At 47.4% G+C, this 19723-nt stretch overlaps 1 protein-coding gene across 3 annotated transcripts; it reads left to right on the top strand.

Annotated features, from left to right (window-relative positions):
• Window positions 1-257: 257 nt before the first annotated feature.
• On the top strand, window positions 258-13462 carry LOC309524668 (uncharacterized protein). Of its 3 annotated transcripts, XM_082209526.1 has the most exons (7): window positions 3023-3250; window positions 4204-4702; window positions 4854-5711; window positions 6997-7135; window positions 8313-8570; window positions 11922-13086; window positions 13235-13462. In XM_082209526.1, exons 2-6 carry the CDS (start codon window positions 4652-4654, stop codon window positions 12941-12943), a joined length of 2328 nt encoding a protein of 775 aa, XP_082065652.1. In that variant the 5' UTR covers window positions 3023-3250; window positions 4204-4651; the 3' UTR covers window positions 12944-13086; window positions 13235-13462. The 3 variants fall into 3 exon arrangements, with proteins under 3 accessions (XP_082065651.1, XP_082065650.1, XP_082065652.1); XM_082209525.1 differs by lacking the exons at window positions 3023-3250; window positions 4204-4702 and adding an exon at window positions 258-690 and having other exon boundaries at window positions 8316-8570; XM_082209524.1 differs by lacking the exons at window positions 3023-3250; window positions 4204-4702 and adding an exon at window positions 258-690.
• The last annotated feature ends 6261 nt before the right edge of the window (window positions 13463-19723 follow it).

Below are 19723 nucleotides of genomic sequence, written 5' to 3'. Positions count from 1 at the left end.
ACACCGCTGGTGCTTTTCAAGCTATCTTGGGATTCGTTTGAATGGGAAGCGGCGCAGGGATGCGAACAGCCGGGGGATCAAATGAGAAAATCAACGCAGCAGCGCCCTTAAGTGACGCCCCCCCCCTTTTTTGGAGAGATCGGAAAGACTCTGCGGGAATTGCAGCTCCGACAGGGAAAGACTACAACTCCCAGAATTCCCCTTTGCCCAGAAAAGTCCAGCCGGCGTGAGCCTGACTCCCCTCTCCTCTGCAGAAAGAGGAGGAGCTTTCTCCCCCCGCCCCCCCCCAGTCAATGCAAAGAAGGCAGGAGGGAGCCCTTTGCACAAAAATTTAAAATAATATACCCACCTAGAATCGGGGATCAGAGAGAGAGAGAGAGAGAAGTGTGTGTGTGTGTGTGTTTATGTTTATGTGTGGATCCAAAACTCCCCTTGTAGAATTGGATCTGGGCCAGGAAGATCTCTGCTAGAGAAGCTGGGAGAGGGAAAGAGAGAGCCAGCAGATCTAAATGTTCGCATGGAGAGCTGAGCTCCTTCCGCGATTCCTTTTGAATGCATGCAGTTTTCCTGGGGCCGGTGGGTGCTCTTGGGGCGCACGTGGCGTCACGGGGGAGACGCACGTCTGAACGGACGCAGGAGCGGGGAAGATTGGGGACGCGCATCCCTTCAAACACCAAGTCGGATCAGAAGGTGAGAGCGCCTCCTTCCTTCCTTTTTTTTGCCAATTGTTTTTATTGATTTTCTAAATAATAATAATAATAATAATAATAATTTATTTATACCCCGCCCATCTGGCTGGGTTTCCCCAGCCACTCTGGGCGGCTTCCAACCGAATATTAAAAACCGAATATTAAAATACAATAATCTAATAAACATTAAAAGCGTCCCTAAATTATTGCACGTCATTGCCAAATGAATGCAATTTAATGCAGTTTCCCAAAACTGGCTTCCAGAGAGCGCTTCCTCTTAAATGTGTGTGTGTGTGAGAACAGGTGCCAACTCCATGGGACCCTCCCACAAAATTCCCTATGAAGGGGGCGGGCACCCACAAATTTTGGCGTCAGGGCCATGCCCCATGGCACCCATGGCCCCGGGCACCCAAGGTTGCAGGACAAAGTTGGTACTCCTCTGTGTGTGTGCGTGTGCGTGTGTGTGTAAGAGAGAACACTTCCATGTCTAGGATGCTTAGCAGGTATACAGATCACAGAATCAGAGAATTGGGAGGGACTCCCATGGTCATCTAGTCCAACCCCCTGCAATACAGGAATCTCAACTCAAGCATCCGTGACAGATAGCCATCCAACCTCTGCTTAAAAACCTCTGAGGAAGAAGAGGCCACAACCTCCCGAGGGAGACCATTCCACTGTTGAACAGCTCTTCCTGTCAGAAAGTTCTTCCTGATGTTGCAGGAATTTATGTATAGTTTGGGGGGGTTGCCCCTCCAGCAGATATCATGCGCATGCAGCCCACTACCAAAATCAGCACAATCGCCTTTGTGACTTTTGTGATTTGTCCCCACAAAACACTTCATCACAGTTTCTTCCTATCTATTCAAAGGGCCTTTGCTGCACGATACCAAATGTAAGAATTCACTGATAAATGTACTTATGTACTGGCTCACAGGGAAAACTTCAGAAATTCATATAGACATGTGAGCTCAGCTACTCAGCAGCACCTCTGCCTGAGTGATAATCCCTGGATCCTGATACCTGAGTGCCAGACAGGTAGCCATTCCAGAAATAACAAATCCAGATGAAGACAAAAGGGTGTGATTAACTTGGCTGGGAAACAGGCAAATGTACCGTATTTTTCGCTCTATAACACGCACCCGACCATAACACGCACATAGTTTTTAGAGGAGGAAAATCTGTAGGCATGCCACCTGTAGGCATTCCCTCCATAACACGCACAGACATTTCCCCTTACTTTTTAGGAGGAAAAAAGTGAGTGTTATGGTGCAAAAAATACGGTAAATATCTCTTTTGTTACACTTGATGGGTGTTTGGTGGAGGGCAAGGATCCAGGATGGGGCAGGGTCCAGGATGCTCAGATTACTGCCACCAGACCTCCCCTTTCATGATGTATTAGTGATGTAGTTTGGGGGGGTGTAACATGGGAATTGGCAGCTAATAAAAGTTTGGGCTCTCTTTTGTTCAGGGCTTCCATCTTGTTCCACCTTGTGGCAGGTGGGAGTCCTGCGACAGTCTTCAATAAAGGTCAAGCCTACTGGCTGCTGCTTTGCTCTGGTAATCCTGGCTGGTGTCCTTGTTTTTTGTCCAAGGGAGCCCTCAGATTTCTCCGTTAACAGCCGGGATCTCCTTTCTTGTAACTCAAAGCCATTGGTTTGGGTTCATATGGAAGGTTTTTTAAATGTTTTATTACGTTTTTATATATGTTGGAAGCTGCCCAGAGTGACAGCAGATGGGTGGGGTATAAATAATAACATTATTATTATTATTATGGAAGAGGATGTCCCTATTTTCATCAGAGAAATGTTGAAAGGTATGTAAGTTTAGCGTTCATTTCTGTATCATTTGCAAACAGATTCCCCCGCCCCCTGCCCAGAAAATACAGTCAAACCTCGGTTCTCGAACGGCTCCATTGCCGAACGTTTCAGCGCCCCAACGCTGAAAACCTGGAAGTAAGTGTTTTGGTTTTCAAATGTTTTTTGGAACTCGAATGGCTTCCAAGGCACATTTCTCTCCCCCCCCCCACATTGAAATTGGAGACAGCCCTTAGATTTTCGGTTTCCAAACGTTTCGGAAGTCGAACGGTCTTCCGGAACGGATTACGTTTGAAAACCGAGGTTCCACTGTAACTGAGAAATTAGTGTAAAGCTTGCACTGTATTCCCAGATGTGGCTTTCATGTTGTGTGAATGCCCAACTGTAATGTAGAAATTAACAGGGAAATGTCAGGAAAGCAAAATACAGTGGTACCTCAAGATAAGTACTTCATTCATTCCAGAGGTCCGTACTTAACCTGAAACTGTTCTTAACCTGAAGACCACTTTAGCTAATGGGGCCTCCTGCTGCTGCCGCACCGCTGGACCACAATTTCTGTTCTCATCCTGAAGCAAAGTTCTTAACCCGAGGTAATATTTCTGGGTTAGCGGAGTCTGTAACCTGAAGCGTATGTAACCTGAGGTACCACTGTATATGTCGTGCAACTGCAGCCTAAGAGAGAGAAGCTTGAGGTAGCTGTCAACAGGAGAAGGCGAGGCTCTCTTAAACTTTTAAGGTTTGAAGTGTGTGCAAATCATAGAATCATAGAGTTGGAAGAGACCACAAGGGCCATCGAGTCCAACCCCCTGCCAAGCAGGAAACACCATCAGAGCACTCCTGACATATGGTTGTCAAGCCTCTGCTTAAAGACCTCCAAAGTAGGAGACTCCACCACACTCCTTGGCAGCAAATTCCACTGTCGAACAGCTCTTACTGTCAGGAAGTTCTTCCTAATGTTTAGGTGGAATCTTCTTTCTTGTAGTTTGGATCCATTGCTCCGTGTCCGCTTCTCTGGAGCAGCAGAAAACAACCTTTCTCCCTCCTCTATGTGACATCCTTTTATATATTTGAACATGGTTATCATATCACCCCTTAACCTCCTCTTCTCCAGGCTAAACATGCCCAGCTCCCTTAGCCGCTCCTCATAAGGCATCGTTTCCAGGCCTTTGACCATTTTGGTTGCCCTCCTCTGGACACGTTCCAGTTTGTCAGTGTCCTTCTTGAACTGTGGTGCCCAGAACTGGACACAGTACTCCAGGTGAGGTCTGACCAGAGCAGAATACAGTGGCACTATTACTTCCCTTGATCTAGATGCTATACTCCTATTGATGCAGCCCAGAATTGCATTGGCTTTTTTAGCTGCCGCGTCACACTGTTGGCTCATGTCGAGTTTGTGGTCAACCAAGACTCCTAGATCCTTTTCACATGTACTGCTCTCAAGCCAGGTGTCACCCATCTTGTATTTGTGCCTCTCATTTTTTTTGCCCAAGTGCAATACTTTACATTTCTCCCTGTTAAAGTTCATTTTGTTTGTTTTGGCCCAGTTCTCTAATCTGTCAAGGTCGTTTTGAAGTGTGATCCTGTCCTCTGGGGTGTTAGCCACCCCTCCCAGTTTGGTGTCATCTGCAAATTTGATCAGGATGCCCTTGAGTCCATCATCCAAGTCGTTGATAAAGATGTTGAATAAGACCGGGCCCAAGACAGAAATGTCTGTGTACCTTATACTCAAAGCGCTTTTAATACAACTTTCCACGGTTGTGGCTTCTCCAGAGAATCATGGGAACCTTTGTTGAAGAAGTTGAAATTAAGAGGTCCCATGTTCCCCTTGATTGACAATTCCCAAAGCGGTTTAGCAATCGGCTCCTCTTTCTGGGAAACTCTGGGAATTTGTGTGAGGCTCAAATCATAACGTGGATGAATGGAAAAGCATCTTTTTTGTATGCAGAATGTCACAGGTTCGATCCCTGGCAATGTGGAAGGAAGGGGGTGGGGAAGAGAGCAAATTTAGGTCCTAAAACATTCTGGTTCCATAATAACCAGGTAGAATGTTCCGGAGAGGGAAGGAGGTACATGGCAGTTGGTTCCGCCCAGGCCAATGCCACTCTGGGCGGCTCCCAACAGAATTAAAAGCACAATAAAACATCAAACATGAAAAGCTTCTCTAAACAGGGCTGTCTGCAGATGTCTTCTAAAAGTCAGGTAGTTGTTTATTTCCTTGACATCTGGTGGGAGGGTGTTCCACAGGGCGGGTGCCACTACCGAGAAGGCCCTTTGCCTGGGGAAAGGGATGCCACCAGGGAAGGAGTTTGGAAAGGTTTATCTCACCTGCGTATTTTTCTCTCTCCCCCAGACAGAAGCTCAACGCACCCACCTCGATCACGGTAGCTTATTCTGGAGTTTTCCGGGAGTTTGTCCCGGGATGAAAATGGAAAGGGATGTTCCCGACGGCAGTACGCAAAGGGAAAGCCCCGGGAAATCCATTCGCTTCCTCTGGGACAATGTAAGCCGCAAACCCAGGATGGGCTTCGAGGGAGAAAGCGAATCCCCTGAAGCAGTGCATTGTGGGGGATTGCGCCGCAGAGCGACTCTGCACCAGGTGAAGGAGGAGCCGGAAGATGGTTTGGCCCAGTCCTGGGAAGCCCAGTGGCAGGAGTTTTTGAAGACGGTAGAGTCCCCTCACTCAGAATGGGGGGTCCCCCTGTTGCCGGAGGAGCCCACCCCCTGGGACGACGCCCAGGCCTTCTTGGCCTCCTTCGAGCGAGTGGCCGAAGCCTGCCGGTGGCCCAAGGCCGAGTGGACGGTCCGTCTGCTGCCGGCCCTCAGCGGGGAAGCCGAGCTAGCCTTCAGCAGCCTGGAGGCAGGAGACAAGGAGAATTATGGGAAAGTGAAGGCCATCATCCTGCGATGGGATGCCCTCACGAGGGAGAGGTGGCGCCAGCACTTCCGCTGCTTCCGCTACCAGGAGGCTGAGGGGCCGCGAGGGGTTTGCGGGCAGCTCCAAGAGCTCTGCCGCCAGTGGCTGAAGGTGGAGAGGCACTCCAAGGAGCAGATCCTGGAGCTGCTGATCCTGGAACAGTTCCTGACCGTCCTTCCGCCGGAGATCCAGAGCTGGGTGAGGGAGCACAGCCCGGAAACCTGCTCTCAGGCGGTGGCCCTGGCCGAGGAGTTCTTGTTGAGGCAGCGAGAGGCCGAGAGACTGGATAACCAGGTGAGAGCTGCCATAAAACTGTGGTTGGCAGGTTACACCAAACCAGATGTTCATGGAGGTGCAGGTCAATTCTGTATCCAGGGCAGCTGTCTATCAGCTCCATCTGGTACGCAGGCTGAGACCCTACCTGTCTCACCAGAGTGGTACATGCTCTAGTTATCTTGGACTACTGCAATGCGCTCTCCGTGGGGCTACCTTTGAAGGTGACCCGGAAACTACAACTAATCCAGAATGCGGCAGCTAGACTGGTGACTGGGGGCAGCTGCCAAGACCACATAATACTGGTCTTGAAAGACCTGCATTGGCTCCCAGTACGTTTCCGAGCACAATTCAAAGTGTTGGTGTTGACCTTTAAACCCCTAAATGGTATCAGCCTAGTATATCTGAAGGAGCGTCTCCACCCGCATCGTTCAGCCTGGACACTGAGGTCCAACTCCAAGGGCCTTCTGGCGGTTCCCTCACAGCGAGAAGCAAAGCTACAGGGAACCGGCAGAGGGCCTTCTCAGTAGTGGCGCTCGCCCTGTGGAACACCCTCCCATCAGATGTCAAAGAGATAAACAACTACCAGACTTTTAGAAGACATCTGAAGGCAGCCCTGTTCAGGGAAGTTTTCAATATATGACATTTAAATGTATTTTTAATCTTTGTTGGAAGCCACCCAGAGTGGCTGGGGAAGCATAGCCAGATGGGCGGGGTACAAATAATAAATTATGATTATTATATTATTATATAACCTCTGGCTTTCCAGATGTTGTTAATCTATGACTCTCATCACCATTGACCACGCTTCCTGGTGCTGATGGGAGTTGTTGTTCAGCAATGTCTGGAAGGTTCCTCACTCCCGGAATAAACTGTGGTTTGAGCGCACTGTCTTGCTAGCCACCTGTGCTACTTGGTTTAAAAAAGAGAAAATTCATATTGTGAAAGGCCTATCTGGAAACAGAGCAAGTTTTCAGAGCAGGCCTGAAAGTCGCCAGAGCAGCTTATGGAAATGCCGTTTACCTTCCCGCCAGAGTGGTACCTATTTATCTACTTGCACTTTGACGTGCTTTCAAACTGCTAGGTGGGCAGGAGCTGGGGCCGAGCAACGGGAGCTCACCCCGTCGCGGGGATTCGAACCGCCGACCTTCTGATCGGCAAGTCCTAGGCTCAGTGGTTTAACCCACAGCTCCTCACTCCTGACACTTTTGCCTCTGTCCTTGCCTGCTAACAACATGTGACCCTTGTCAGGCTGCTGTGGTCCTTAGGCTGAAAAAGGTGAACAGCTCCCTGTCTGCTGTTGCAGGTATTGTTTGAGGAGGACGAGGAGGAAGAGGTTTCGTCTGAGGTTGACCAAACTCCTCCTGATGCTGTGCAGAGGGCGGCCAACGTGGAAACCAAGCAGGAAGATGGCAGCCACTACGATGGGGATCCGTGCCCATTGGGTAAGCATGGTGGATGGCCTGCTATTGTGCTGGGCTCAAGATCAGACAGTGTCGTGGACATAGCTTCCCGCAGTCCAGAGGAGCAGTCCGAGTCAGAAGGGGAAGAGAAGCCAGCCAAAAGCTCCCTCTTGCTTATGAACATATTGGGTTAAACATGACGTCTATGTTAATGTTCCGATCAGTTTCCCTTAATGTGGTAGGGTTTTAGAATTCTGCTTTTGAGTTCAGTTATGATGACTGAATCTGGATTAAGCACCCACTTTGCAGCCCTATGTATAGCCTCTCAAGCTTTTACATACCTGTGGCTTCTTTTGTGTTGTTTGTTTAAAGAAGTAAATGTTGTGTGCTTTACGGAGTGTATAAGAATAAGAAGGACTCTTCATTTGACAATATACTGTAATGATAATAATAATATTTTTTTTAATTTATATCCCGCCCTCCCCAGCCGAAGCCGGGCTCAGAGCGGCTAACAACGATAAAAGTAACACAGCATTCTAAAATCAATTCATTTTAAAATCAGTTCAAAATCAAATTAATGGCAACCATTGGGCTAGAGTTCTGTGAGGATTACCAAAGGAGGTAGCTGAGAACTACTTGTAAATCTGAAAAAAACTAATAATTTTAAAAAGAGAAGCAAAGAGAATATCATTTATACTCGCTCCTTCTTTGTTAGGTGTGTGAGCACCCTGAGATTTTTGAGTGAGCGCCATGGTCACTTTTCTCCTCCAAGAGAAAACGCATGCACAGGAAATCAGTTGCCCGGGAGAGAAAGCGGCCAATTTATTTATTTATAAAATATTATGTTTCGAAGTCCGTTCTGACAGAACGACTCTGAAGCTTTAAAAGCACATAGAGCTGAAAGAGGAAGTGGGAAAGAGCGTCACTCTTCCAACTTCTTCCTTCAGGTCTTATGTGCAAGGGAGAAGAGTTTAACCATCTTCACCACTCTCCTGAATCTTCCAAAATCCAGTTTCATTCGACATTCCTGAGTTCTTGAGTTATGAGAGGGGGAAAAAAGCTTTCCGCTGTCCACCTTCTCCACATCATTCTTAATTATGCACTTGATAATGTTGCCTTTTTCTTTTCTCTGATCCAAGAAGCTTGGTTGTCTTTTGTACCCCCGTTTCCTCTAATACAGGTATGGAATTGTTTGGGATTCCCACTTTTTTGTCTTCAGCAGGCAATGGATGGATGGCCGCAGATGAGGAGGAGAAATATTTGCCCGAAGATTCTGACACGGTGGCGCCAGATGGGACTTCAGCATGGAAAGAGAGTTTTTCCTTGTCTCACGAGCTCAATAGTTCTTCAGCAAGTCAGGAAAGAACGAAGTGCTGTCAGGAAATCTGCCCAGCACAGGAAGCAGAACTATCCATTTCCTGTGGGGAAGGTCCCCAGGTCCCTAGTGAACCCACGATCCAAATAGAGATTGATGCCGGTAAGATACAGAACCCTTCAAGTGCTTGTGGCAAAAGCAGACAAAACTTCACGGACTCCCTCTTCCTAGAGTGGCCCACCGGAGGCTGCAGTGGGAAGCCCCCAAGCCAGGACCTGAGTGCAGCATCGACAGTCTTGCGATTGCAAGCAACTAGCATTCAGGGGGGACACTAGCATTCAGGGGGACACATTGGAGGTAGATTGCAGCTATCAGGGCCAGTAGCAATTGATAGATTTATTCTCCATGATTTGCTCATGTTAAATAAATAATGCCACTATCAAATGAGCAAATGGATTAAAAAAAACCCACACACAGTGATAAACAGGTAACTGGAGATGATAAACATCAAACAAAACAATGGGAGGTGTCAGGGAACTGACATTGGAGCTAGAGGTGGAGGGAAGGCTCTCAAATGATGCTGGAGAAGGGCCCAGCAGGGAGAGAAGCAGCTCAGCAGATGGGGAAGCAAATCAGCGCAACACCAGGGATAAAGGGGGGCAGATGGGGGAATCTGAGAGAGGGCTCCAGGACTCTTCACCGGACACCAGCGGGGAGAGCACGGGTCCTCCGCTACCCATGCCCTCCCTGCGCAGAAGACTTCCGCGCAGGGAGAGTAGGAGGAGACTTGGATGTTGGAAAAGGTTTAAGAAACGCCCACTGACGGACTCTGCTAGCGACTGAGGCAGCCACGAAGTGAAGGGCTGTCCAGACAGGAAAGGTTTAACAAGGCAACACAGCCAGGAGTGGCGGCAACTTACGCACGAGCAACCCCACACTCATTACAGGAGGGGAAGCAACCACCACAACTTTATGATTCATTGAGAAAGGGGTGTGGGGGTGATGGAACCAGAGAAGAATGGCAGATTTTAGTTGATGGATTTATGCCGAAATGGCAAAAATGACTGGAAGAATCAGAAATCAGGAAGAACAGAATTTAAATAAAGAATGGGGCAAATTTATAATTTATCTTAAAACCCATTGTACAGTGGTAACTCAGGTTAATAACTTAATTCGTTCTGGAGGTCCGTTCTTAACCTGAAACTGTTCTTAACCTCCCGCTGCCGTTGCCCTGCCGCTGCGCAATTTCTGTTCTCATCCTGAAGCAAAGTTCTTAACCTGAGGTACTATTTCTGGGTTAGCGGAGTCTGTAACCTGAAGCGTCTGTAACTTGAGGTACCACTGTACAGTTGTACCTTGAAAGTCGATCAGAATCCGTTCTGGAAGTCCATTTGACTTCCGAAAAGTTTGATTTCAAAAGCATAGAACCAATCGGAAGCCACAGAAGCCCTGTCGGATGTTCGGCTTCCAAAAGAACGTTCGAAAACCGGAACACTCACTTCCGGTTTTCGATCATTCAGGAGCTGAAACATTCGACTCACAAGGCGTTTGGGAGCCGAGGTACGACTGTAAACAGTTGAAACTATTTGGATTAGTATAAAAGATGCAGGAGGAAATGACTAACAATAGGACCCGCAAAGGGGAGGAGGGAAATCCAGGAGATTCTATGGAATCTTGTTTTTATGTTGGATATGTGATAGTAAAACTTTAATTTGAAAAACCAAAACAGAATAGAATAGAATTTATTATTTATACCCCACCTATCTGGCTGGGCCTCTCCAGCCACTCTGGGCGGCTTCCAACAGAGTATTAAAATACAGTGGTCTGTTAAACATTAAAAGCTTCCCTAAACAGGGCTGCCTTCAGATGTCTTCTAAAAGTCTAGTACAGGGGTCTGCAACCTTTAAGACAAAAAGAGCCACTTGGACCCGTTTCCGAAAAAACAACAACAACTGGGAGCCGCAAAAACATTGCAACATTTAAAACAAATATAACACTGCATATATTGTTTCTGGCCTTAATGCTATATATATAGGATCGTGCAGTCAGCTGTCAATCTCAAGAAAAAAGGACAAATTAATAGCTAATTAAAATATTTAATTTACAACCAGGTAACCAGGTTAATGGGACTTTTGCTCCTGAACCTCAGTGCTCAGTGTCTGCACATCAGGGCTGCAAGACGTCACCTTCATTTTCACACAGGCTTGCAAGCTGTCATCTGTGAGGCGTGATCGGTGTTTGTTTTTAATATAGTTCATGTTGGAGAAGACCTGCTCACATACATATGTGGAAGAGACCACAAGGGCCATCGAGTCCAACCCCCTGCCAAGCAGGAAACACCATCAGAGCACTCCTGAGATATGGTTGTCAAGCCTCTGCTTAAAGACCTCCAAAGAAGGAGACTCCACCACACTCCTTGGCAGCAATTCACCAAACTTTCACCTGCTTAAGTTTAAAAAGGGGCTTCAAGCAACTAAAAAGGGGCTTCAGGCAACTAACTCCACGTGGAATTCCATGCGACCGCGACTGCATAATCAATGCCACAAAATGCCAAAGAAAATTAACCAGGGCCCCAGTGAACCATAAATCATAATCAGTGCCTGATGTAAATAATAATTAATAATGAGGCATTCGTCATTATAAAAATACCGTATTTTTCGCCCCATAGGACGCTCCGTCCCATAGGACGCACCTAGTTTTTTTGGGGGGAAATAAAGGAAAAAAAAATTCCCTTTATTTCCCCCCCCCCCAAAGCAGGTCGGGGAAACCGAACCAGGTCGAGGAACAGCGGGATGGCGGCGCTGCGCCTCCCTGCTGTCCCCCGAGCTTGTGGGGCTGGCCGATGTCTGCCCCGCGCGAGGGACGCTCTGCATCAGGGCGCCCCCCCTGCGGGGCGGCAGGCTGCTATCCGCAGCGTGGGGAGCCTTGCCGGGAAGTCCGGCAAGGCTCCCCACGCTGCGGGTGTCTGCCTGGCGAGGGGGGCGCTCTGCTTTAGGGCGCCCCGCCCGCCGGGCGGCAGGCTGCTCACCTCCGCCCCTCGCCCCCGCCCCTCGCCTCCGCTCCTCGCCTCCTCCCCTCGCCACCGCCCCGGAGCCGCAGCAAAGGCTTTAAAGAGCCGCATGCGGCTCTGGAGCCGCAGGTTGCCGACCCCCGGTCTAGTAGTTGTTCTTCTCTTTGACATCTGGTGGGAGGGCGTTCCACAGGGCGGGTGCCACCACTGAGAAGGCTCTCCCATGTAGGGCACCACTACCCAAAATGCCCTGTTCACCACCAATTTATTACTATGGGGGGGGGAAATGGGGATCCTTCCTTCCCACTGTCCAAGCCACCCCCAAGGTTGCATACAGTAATATTTGTTCACAGACAAAAAGACTCCCACAGACTTTTGCACTGATTATGGGAGTTGTGGTAGTGCCTTGTGGAAGGTCCCAAGCCTTTCCCAAGCTAATAGTGAACTTTGTCCCCCCTTCGCCCCCTTGATATCTTACTGGGTTTCTCTCTTTATTCTTGCAGATGATGTGGGGGAGGAAGAACGGGAATTACCTGGGATATTGTCCGGAAGAGATGGGCATGAACAGTTGAAGGAGATCCTTTGGAATCGAGAAGGACCACAGATGGAGGAAGGCAACCACACAGGGAAAAAGAAACACCAATCCATTCCTTATCAGGATGGGAACTTTTATGACATCCCAGATCAACAAGAACAGGCAGAAAACAGGAGGGTCAAGGGCCTTGATATTTGTTGGAGAATACACACAGAAGAGAAACCAGAACAGACTTTAGTGTTTGGGAAGAGCTTCACTGAGGGCGGAAATCTTCCGGAATTTCAAATGCTCTGTGAAGAGCAGAAACCGTACAAATGCTTTGTGTGTGGAAAGTGCTTCACACGGAGTACCAACCTTACTTCACATCAAAGAATCCACACAGGGGAGAAGCCCTATGGCTGCCCAGACTGTAGCAAGAGGTTTTCTAGCCAGTCGGATCTTATTAAGCATAAGAGAATTCACAGAGGAGAGAAACCGTACAAATGCTTTGTGTGCGGGAAGAGCTTTAGCCAGGGTGGGCACCTAACCTCGCACCAAAGAATTCACACAGGAGAGAAGCCCTATAAATGCTTGGAGTGTGGGAAAAACTTTAGCAAGAACACCAACCTTACTCTGCACCAGAGAATCCACACAGGGGAGAAACCATACAAATGTCTAGAGTGTGGGAAGAGCTTCACTTGGAATTCAAACCTTACCTCCCATCAGAGAATTCACACAGGGGAGAAACCGTTCAAATGCTCTGATTGTAGCAAGAGCTTCTGCAATCACTCGACGCTTATTAAGCACATGCGAATCCACACAGGGGAGAAGCCCTATAAATGCTTTGTGTGCGCTAAAAGCTTCAGTCAGAGCTCTAGCCTCACGGCACACAAGAGAATCCACACGGGGGAGAAACCATATAAGTGTTCTGAATGTGGAAAGAGCTATAGCAAAAACACAAATCTTATTTCACATCAGAGAACTCACACAGTGGGAAAACTGCATAAGTAAATTGTTGCATTAATGCTTGGAGTGTAGGAAGAGCCCTCGATGTATACCTATAGGGAAAACCATAGAAATTAAACTTTCTACACATGAAGAAATCCGGCTACCATCTTATTAGATATTCACACACAGAAGTTGCATACAGTGGCGTAGCATGGGTTGTCAGCACCCGGGGCAAGGCAAGTAATTTGCGCCCCCTAACCCATGGATTTGCACCCCCTAACCCTAACCCCCAGATGTTGCAGCAGGGCCCCCCTGCACCCCCCACGCTACGCCACTGGTTGCATAAATGTCTAGATGTCTGGAGGTCAAGTTATAAGTCCTGGAAAACCATACGAGTGACAGTGGACAAAATTGAGGGGGGATGGCAATAGTTTGAGCAACTTCCATTGTTTCTCCATCAGTCAGTTAAAATGTAAACAGGATAGTAATTTTGGGGGGCAGTTTTTCCTAGATAGATATTTCTTTTTGTCAGCATTATGCAAACTACATTGAAATAAAGGTTTCTTCCAGGTTTTTCAAGCAGAGCTGTGGATTGTTTCTTATTGTTTACATTTGCTGCAAATGGGGAAAAAAAAGATTTTATAAAGCTTTTGAAGTTGTTTTGGAAAAGCTTCTCGAGTGATGTATATTGATGTATCTTATATATATATACATATTGTAATAAATGTAGGGGTTGCTCGTGTGCAAGTTGGTGCCACTCCTGGCTAAGTTGCCTTGTTAAACCTTTTCTGTCTGGTTACAGATAGGTAGCCGTGTTGGTCTGCCGTAGTCAAAATAAAAAAATTCCTTCCAGTAGCACCTTAAAGACCAACTAAGTTAGTTCTTGGTATGAGCTTTCGTGTGCATGCACGAAAGTGTATTTGAAGAAGTGTGCATGCACACGAAAGCTCATACCAAGAACTAACTTAGTTGGTCTTTAAGGTGCTACTGGAAGGAATTTTTTTATCTTTTCTGTCTGGACAGCCCTACACTTTGTGGCTGTTCAGTCGCTAGCAGAATCCGTCAGTGGGCGTTTCGTAAACCTTTTCCAGCATAAAAGTTGTTTGACTCCAAGTCTCCTCCTACTCTCCCTGCGCGGAAGTCTTCTGCGCAGGGAGGGCGTGGGTAGCGGAGGACCCGTGCTCTCCTCGCTGATCTCCGGCGAGGAGTCCTGGAGCCCCTTCGCCGATTCCCCCATCTGCCCCCCTTTATTCCTGGTGTTACGTTGATTTCCTTCCCCAGCTGGTGAGCCGCCTCTCCCCCTGCTGGGCCCTTCTCCAGCATCGCTTGAGAGCCTAGCCTCCGCCTCTGGCTCCGATGTCAGTTCCCTGACACATATATACAGTTTAAACCAGGGGGTCACAAACAGACCCGCAGACCTGTCAACTCTGCTACAGTTGGTGAAGTAGAAATTCTGCAAAACACATTACCGGAGGCCAGAGTTGCTACACAGGAGTGAGGCCTGACCAAAGAACTGGTAAGAACCAGTTTAGGAGGAAGCTAAAAATGACTCTTAGAGTGAAAAACAAGTCCAGGTAAGGTGCAAGGAGGGGTCTGCATGTACAGTGAAAAAGACTGGGCTGGTTAAGTGTCTCTAGGATTTATAGTTGGATGAGAAGGTGATTCTTTGGCGATCACTTGTAGCTGAGTAAGATTGCCTTCCATGAATATGGTTTTAACCGTGAGTCCATAAGTGACTGTAGAGGCCAATTCGGGATACACACATCCTTCCACAGTGGGGACATAGGTTTCTGGGCGGGAATTGGTCACGGTGAGGGTTTGCCAAGTGTGCCTTCCTCTTAGCACATTTCTCCCTTTTGTCCTGAGTTTGAGCGTTTTCAAAACCCACAACACCTTTGGTAAAGGCTGTTCACCAATTTGAGTGCTCGCAGGCCAGTTGTCGGTCTTTATACTACATTTTTAAAGATTTGCCTAAAGAGAGTCTTTGAACCATTTTTATTGACCACCAGCATTACACTTTCCATTTTTAATGGAAGAAGAGTACAATGGTACCTCAGGTTAAGTACTTAATTAGTTCTGGAGGTCCGTACTTAACCTGAAACTGTTCTTAACCTGAAGCACCACTTTAGCTAATGGGGCCTCCTGCTGCCACCGCGCCGCCGGAGCACGATTTCTGGTCTCATCCTGAAGCACAGTTCTTAACCTGAAGCAGTTTGCAGGGCATCAGTTGAAGAAGGAGCAAAAAGGGTTTTCTTGTGTCTGTGTGTGTTTCCTTGTGGCTGATTAGCTGTTTTCCCTGTGTAAAGGTCAGAGGGGGCAGGGTTTCTGTTGAGGCAGGGGATTAGCTGTGGGAGGAGCTTATCAGAGTTTGCAGGGCAGCGGCGCGCGCAGTTAGATCCATCTTTTAGATTTAGGGGAGCTAGTCTCAAACGTTTGTTGGGGAGATCTAGGTGTTTTTTTTGTGGGGGGGAAGTTATTTGTCCTGTCTTCAAGCTTTTTATGATGGAGGACCTCTGTAGCCAACCCCAACGACACGATCTCAAGATGGAAGGGGAGGGAACAGCTGCAGTCGCCTGCGATTCCTGCGCAATGTTTGCCATCTTGCCAAAGGTTGCAGGCAGCTTTACCTGCAGCAATTGCATGTTGATTGCCCTCTTAAAAGACAAAGTCCAGCAACTGGAGGAACGTGTAGCTACGCTCCAAAGAATTAGAGAGCTGGAGCTCTTCTTGGAAGCAACAGAGCACACCGTCTCCACCAAGGAGGAGACAGGGGACTCCCCTGAGAAGGAGTCTAGTTCACCAACACAGGAGCCAGATATATGGAGAAACGTGACTCAAAGAAGTAGGAGGCCCAGGGTTCACTCTGATTGCTTAGAAATACACAATCGCTTTGAGGTCCTCTCCCCTAGCATGGAAGACGAAGAGCAGACTCCATTTGAGGATCTCTCCCTCATTACAGTCGATCAGGTATATGAAGACGAGCAGCAAAGTCAGTCCTCAGAGAATGTGCAGGCGACCTTGGAACGGACAGCTCACGGAAGAACCCAGACCAAACCCAAGAGGAGGCGTGTAGTGGTGATAGGGGATTCCCTACTGAGGGGAACAGAAGCAGTGATCTGTGGGCCTGACAAGATGTCTCGGGAAGTGTGCTGTCTCCCCGGGGCTAAGATCCAAGATGTAACTGAACGACTGCAAGGAATCATAAAACCCACTGACAAATACCCCTTCCTCTTGGTTCATGTGGGAACCAATGACACTGCAAGCAATAGCCTCCAGAAGATCAAAAGAGACTACGAGGCTCTCGGCAGGAAATTGAAGCAACTAAATGCACAAATTGTCATCTCATCTGTCCTCCCAGTTGAACGACGTGGCCCAGGGAGAGAGGGGAAAATAGTGGAAGTGAACAGCTGGCTCCGCAAATGGTGTAAACAGGAACGGTTTGGATTCTTAGATCACGGACTGCAGTTTCTTGAAGATGGACTTCTGGCAAGTGATGGGCTGCACCTCACAACGGTTGGGAGAAATGTTTTTGCCAAAAATCTCAGAAACCTCATCAGGAGGGCTTTAAACTGACTAATGTGGGGGAGGGAGACAGTGCTCCTGAAGGTAGGAGTCTATCAATTAATGAAGATGATCATCCAAATGTCATAGACCAAATGGAGCAAACAGCACGCGGACCTAGTGGTGGGAGGAAAAAATCCTTAAATAAGAGACACGGGGGAATGATTAATGGACTTCAATGTCTGTACACTAATGCACAAAGCATGGGAAATAAACAGGATGAGCTTGAGCTCTTGGTACAGCAAACTAAATATGACATAATAGGCATCACTGAAACCTGGTGGGATAAGTCCCACGATTGGAATGTAATAATGGGGGGATACAATCTATTTCAGAGAAACAGACCAGACAAGAAAGGAGGAGGAGTAGCGTTATATGTCAGGGATGTGTATACCTGTGAAGAGATCCAAGATTTAGAACCTCAAAGCCAAAGTGAGAGCATTTGGGTCAAAATTAAGGGAGAGAAGAATAACAGAGACCTCATTGTGGGAGTTTACTATAGATCCCCAAGCCAAACGGAGGACATAGATGATGCCTTCCTGGAACAGATGGCCAAGCATGCAAAAGGAAGGGAGATAGTAGTAATGGGGGACTTCAATTACCCGGATATTTGTTGGACGTCAAACTCAGCCAAGAGCATAAGGTCAAACAGATTCCTCACTGGCCTTGCAGACAACTTCATTGTCCAGAAAGTGGGAGAAGCAACAAGAGGAACAGCCATTTTAGATCTGGTCCTAACCAATGTTGATGACCTGGTTAGTGGGGTAGAAGTGGAAGGATCATTAGGCGCGAGTGATCATGCTCTTCTGAAGTTTACTATACAGCGGAAAGGAGCAGCCAAGCATACTAGGACTCAATTTCTTGACTTTAAGAAAGCCGACTTCATAAAACTTAGGGAAGTGCTGGGTGAGATCCCATGGACAACAATACTAAAAGGAAAGGGAGTTCATGATGGCTGGGAGTTTGTTAAGAGGGAGATACTAAAAGCACAACGTCAGGCAATACCAATGAGACGGAAACATGGAAGGTGCCTAAAGAAGCCAGGGTGGCTATCTAAAGAACTTTTAACTGAATTAAGATTAAAAAAGGATGGGTACAAAAAATGGAAAAGGGGGGAAACCACCAAAGAGGAATTCAAACAAATAGCCAGCACGTGTAGACACAAAGTCAGAAAAGCTAAAGCACAGAATGAACTCAGGCTTGCTAGAGAGGTTAAAAGCAACAAAAAAGGCTTTTATGGGTATGTTCGTAGCAAAAGGAAGAACAAAGAAACAATGGGGTCACTCAGAGGAGAAGATGGTGAAATGCAAACAGGGGACACAGAAAGGGCTGAACTACTCAATGCCTTCTTTGCCTCAGTCTTCTCCGATAAAGAAAACAATGCCCGACCTGAAGAATTTGGAGCAAATGATTCAGCAAAGGAAACACAGCCCAGAATAACTAAGGAGATAGTACAAGAATATTTGGCTAGTTTAGATGTATTCAAGTCTCCAGGGCCAGATGAACTGCATCCAAGAGTATTAAAAGAACTGGCAGATGTGATCTCAGAACCACTGGCAGTCATCTTTGAGAATTCCTGGAGAACAGGCGAAGTCCCGGCAGACTGGAGGAGGGCAAATGTTGTCCCTATTTTCAAAAAGGGGAAAAGAGAGGACCCAAATAATTACCACCCAGTCTGTCTGACATCAATAGCAGGGAAGATTCTGGAGCAGATCATTAAGCAAACAGTCTGTGAGCACCTAGAAAGGAATGCTGTGATCACCAATAGTCAGCATGGATTTCTGAAAAATAAGTCATGTCAGACTAACCTGATCTCGTTTTTTGACAGAATTACAAGCCTGGTAGATGAAGGGAACGCAGTGGATGTAGCCTACCTTGATTTCAGCAAGGCATTTGACAAGGTGCCCCATGATATTCTTGTAAAGAAGCTGGTAAAATGCGGTCTTGACTATGCTACCACTCAGTGGATTTGTAACTGGCTGGCTGACCGAACCCAAAGGGTGCTCATCAATGGTTCCTCTTCATCCTGGAGAAGAGTGACTAGTGGGGTGCCACAGGGTTCTGTCTTGGGCCCGGTCTTATTCAACATCTTTATCAACGACTTGGATGATGGACTCAAGGGCATCCTGATCAAATTTGCAGATGACACCAAACTGGGAGGGGTGGCTAACACCCCAGAGGACAGGATCACACTTCAAAACGACCTTGACAGATTAGAGAACTGGGCAAAAATAAACAAGATGAATTTTAACAGGGAGAAATGTAAAGTATTGCACTTGGGCAAAAAAAATGAGAGGCACAAATACAAGATGGGTGACACCTGGCTTGAGAGCAGTACATGTGAAAAGGATCTAGGAGTCTTGCTTGACCACAAACTTGACATGAGCCAACAGTGTGGCACGGCAGCTAAAAAAGCCAATGCAATTCTGGGCTGCATCAATAGGAGTATAGCATCTAGATCAAGGGAAGTAATAGTGCCACTGTATTCTGCTCTGGTCAGACCACACCTGGAGTACTGTGTCCAGTTCTGGACACCACAATTCAAGAAGGACACTGACAAACTGGAACGTGTCCAGAGGAGGGCAACCAAAATGGTCAAAGGCCTGGAAACGTTGCCTTATGAGGAACGGCTAAGGGAGCTGGGCATGTTTAGCCTGGAGAAGAGGAGGTTAAGGGGTGATATGATAGCCATGTTCAAATATATAAAAGGATGTCACATGGAGGAGGGAGAAAGGTTGTTTTCTGCTGCTCCGGAGAAGCGGACACGGAGCAATGGATCCAAACTACAAGAAAGAAGATTCCACCTAAACATTAGGAAGAACTTCCTGACAGTGAGAGCTGTTCGACAGTGAAATTTGCTGCCAAGGAGTGTGGTGGAGTCTCCTACTTTGGAGGTCTTTAAGCAGAGGCTTGACAACCATATGTCAGGAGTGCTCTGATGGTGTTTCCTGCTTGGCAGGGGGTTGGACTCGATGGCCCTTGTGGTCTCTTCCAACTCTATGATTCTATGATTCTATGATTCACTATTTCTGGGTTAGCGGAGTCTGTAACCTGAAGCGTATGTAACCTGAAGCGTATGTAACCTGAGGTACCACTGTAGTTGCTTTGGAAGATGATCATCAGGCACAACATGACCAGTCCAATAAAGTTGGTGTTGAAGAATCATTGCTTTGACACTGGTGATCTTTGTTCTTCCAGTACACTGGCATTAGTTCGCCTGTCTTCCCAAGTGATAACGTACAATTTTTTGGAGGCACCGTTGATGGAATAATTCAAGGAGTT

Source organism: Podarcis vaucheri (assembly GCF_965113315.1).
Source record: "Podarcis vaucheri genome assembly, chromosome: 2".
NCBI classification, from domain to species: domain Eukaryota; kingdom Metazoa; phylum Chordata; class Lepidosauria; order Squamata; family Lacertidae; genus Podarcis; species Podarcis vaucheri.
The sequence above is the reverse complement of the archived record's forward strand: the minus strand, read 5'-3'. Positions and strand labels throughout refer to the sequence as shown.

Excerpts from the sequence above, each read along its gene's own strand:
- LOC309524668 (XM_082209524.1), top strand. The coding sequence starts at position 553 with ATGCATGCAGTTTTCCTGGGGCCGGTGGGTGCTCTTGGGGCGCACGTG. Across the intron at positions 5,712-6,996 it reads CCGAGAGACTGGATAACCAG|GTATTGTTTGAGGAGGACGA; the intron begins GTGAGAGCTGCC and ends CTGCTGTTGCAG. Across the intron at positions 8,571-11,921 it reads CCAAATAGAGATTGATGCCG|ATGATGTGGGGGAGGAAGAA; the intron begins GTAAGATACAGA and ends TTATTCTTGCAG.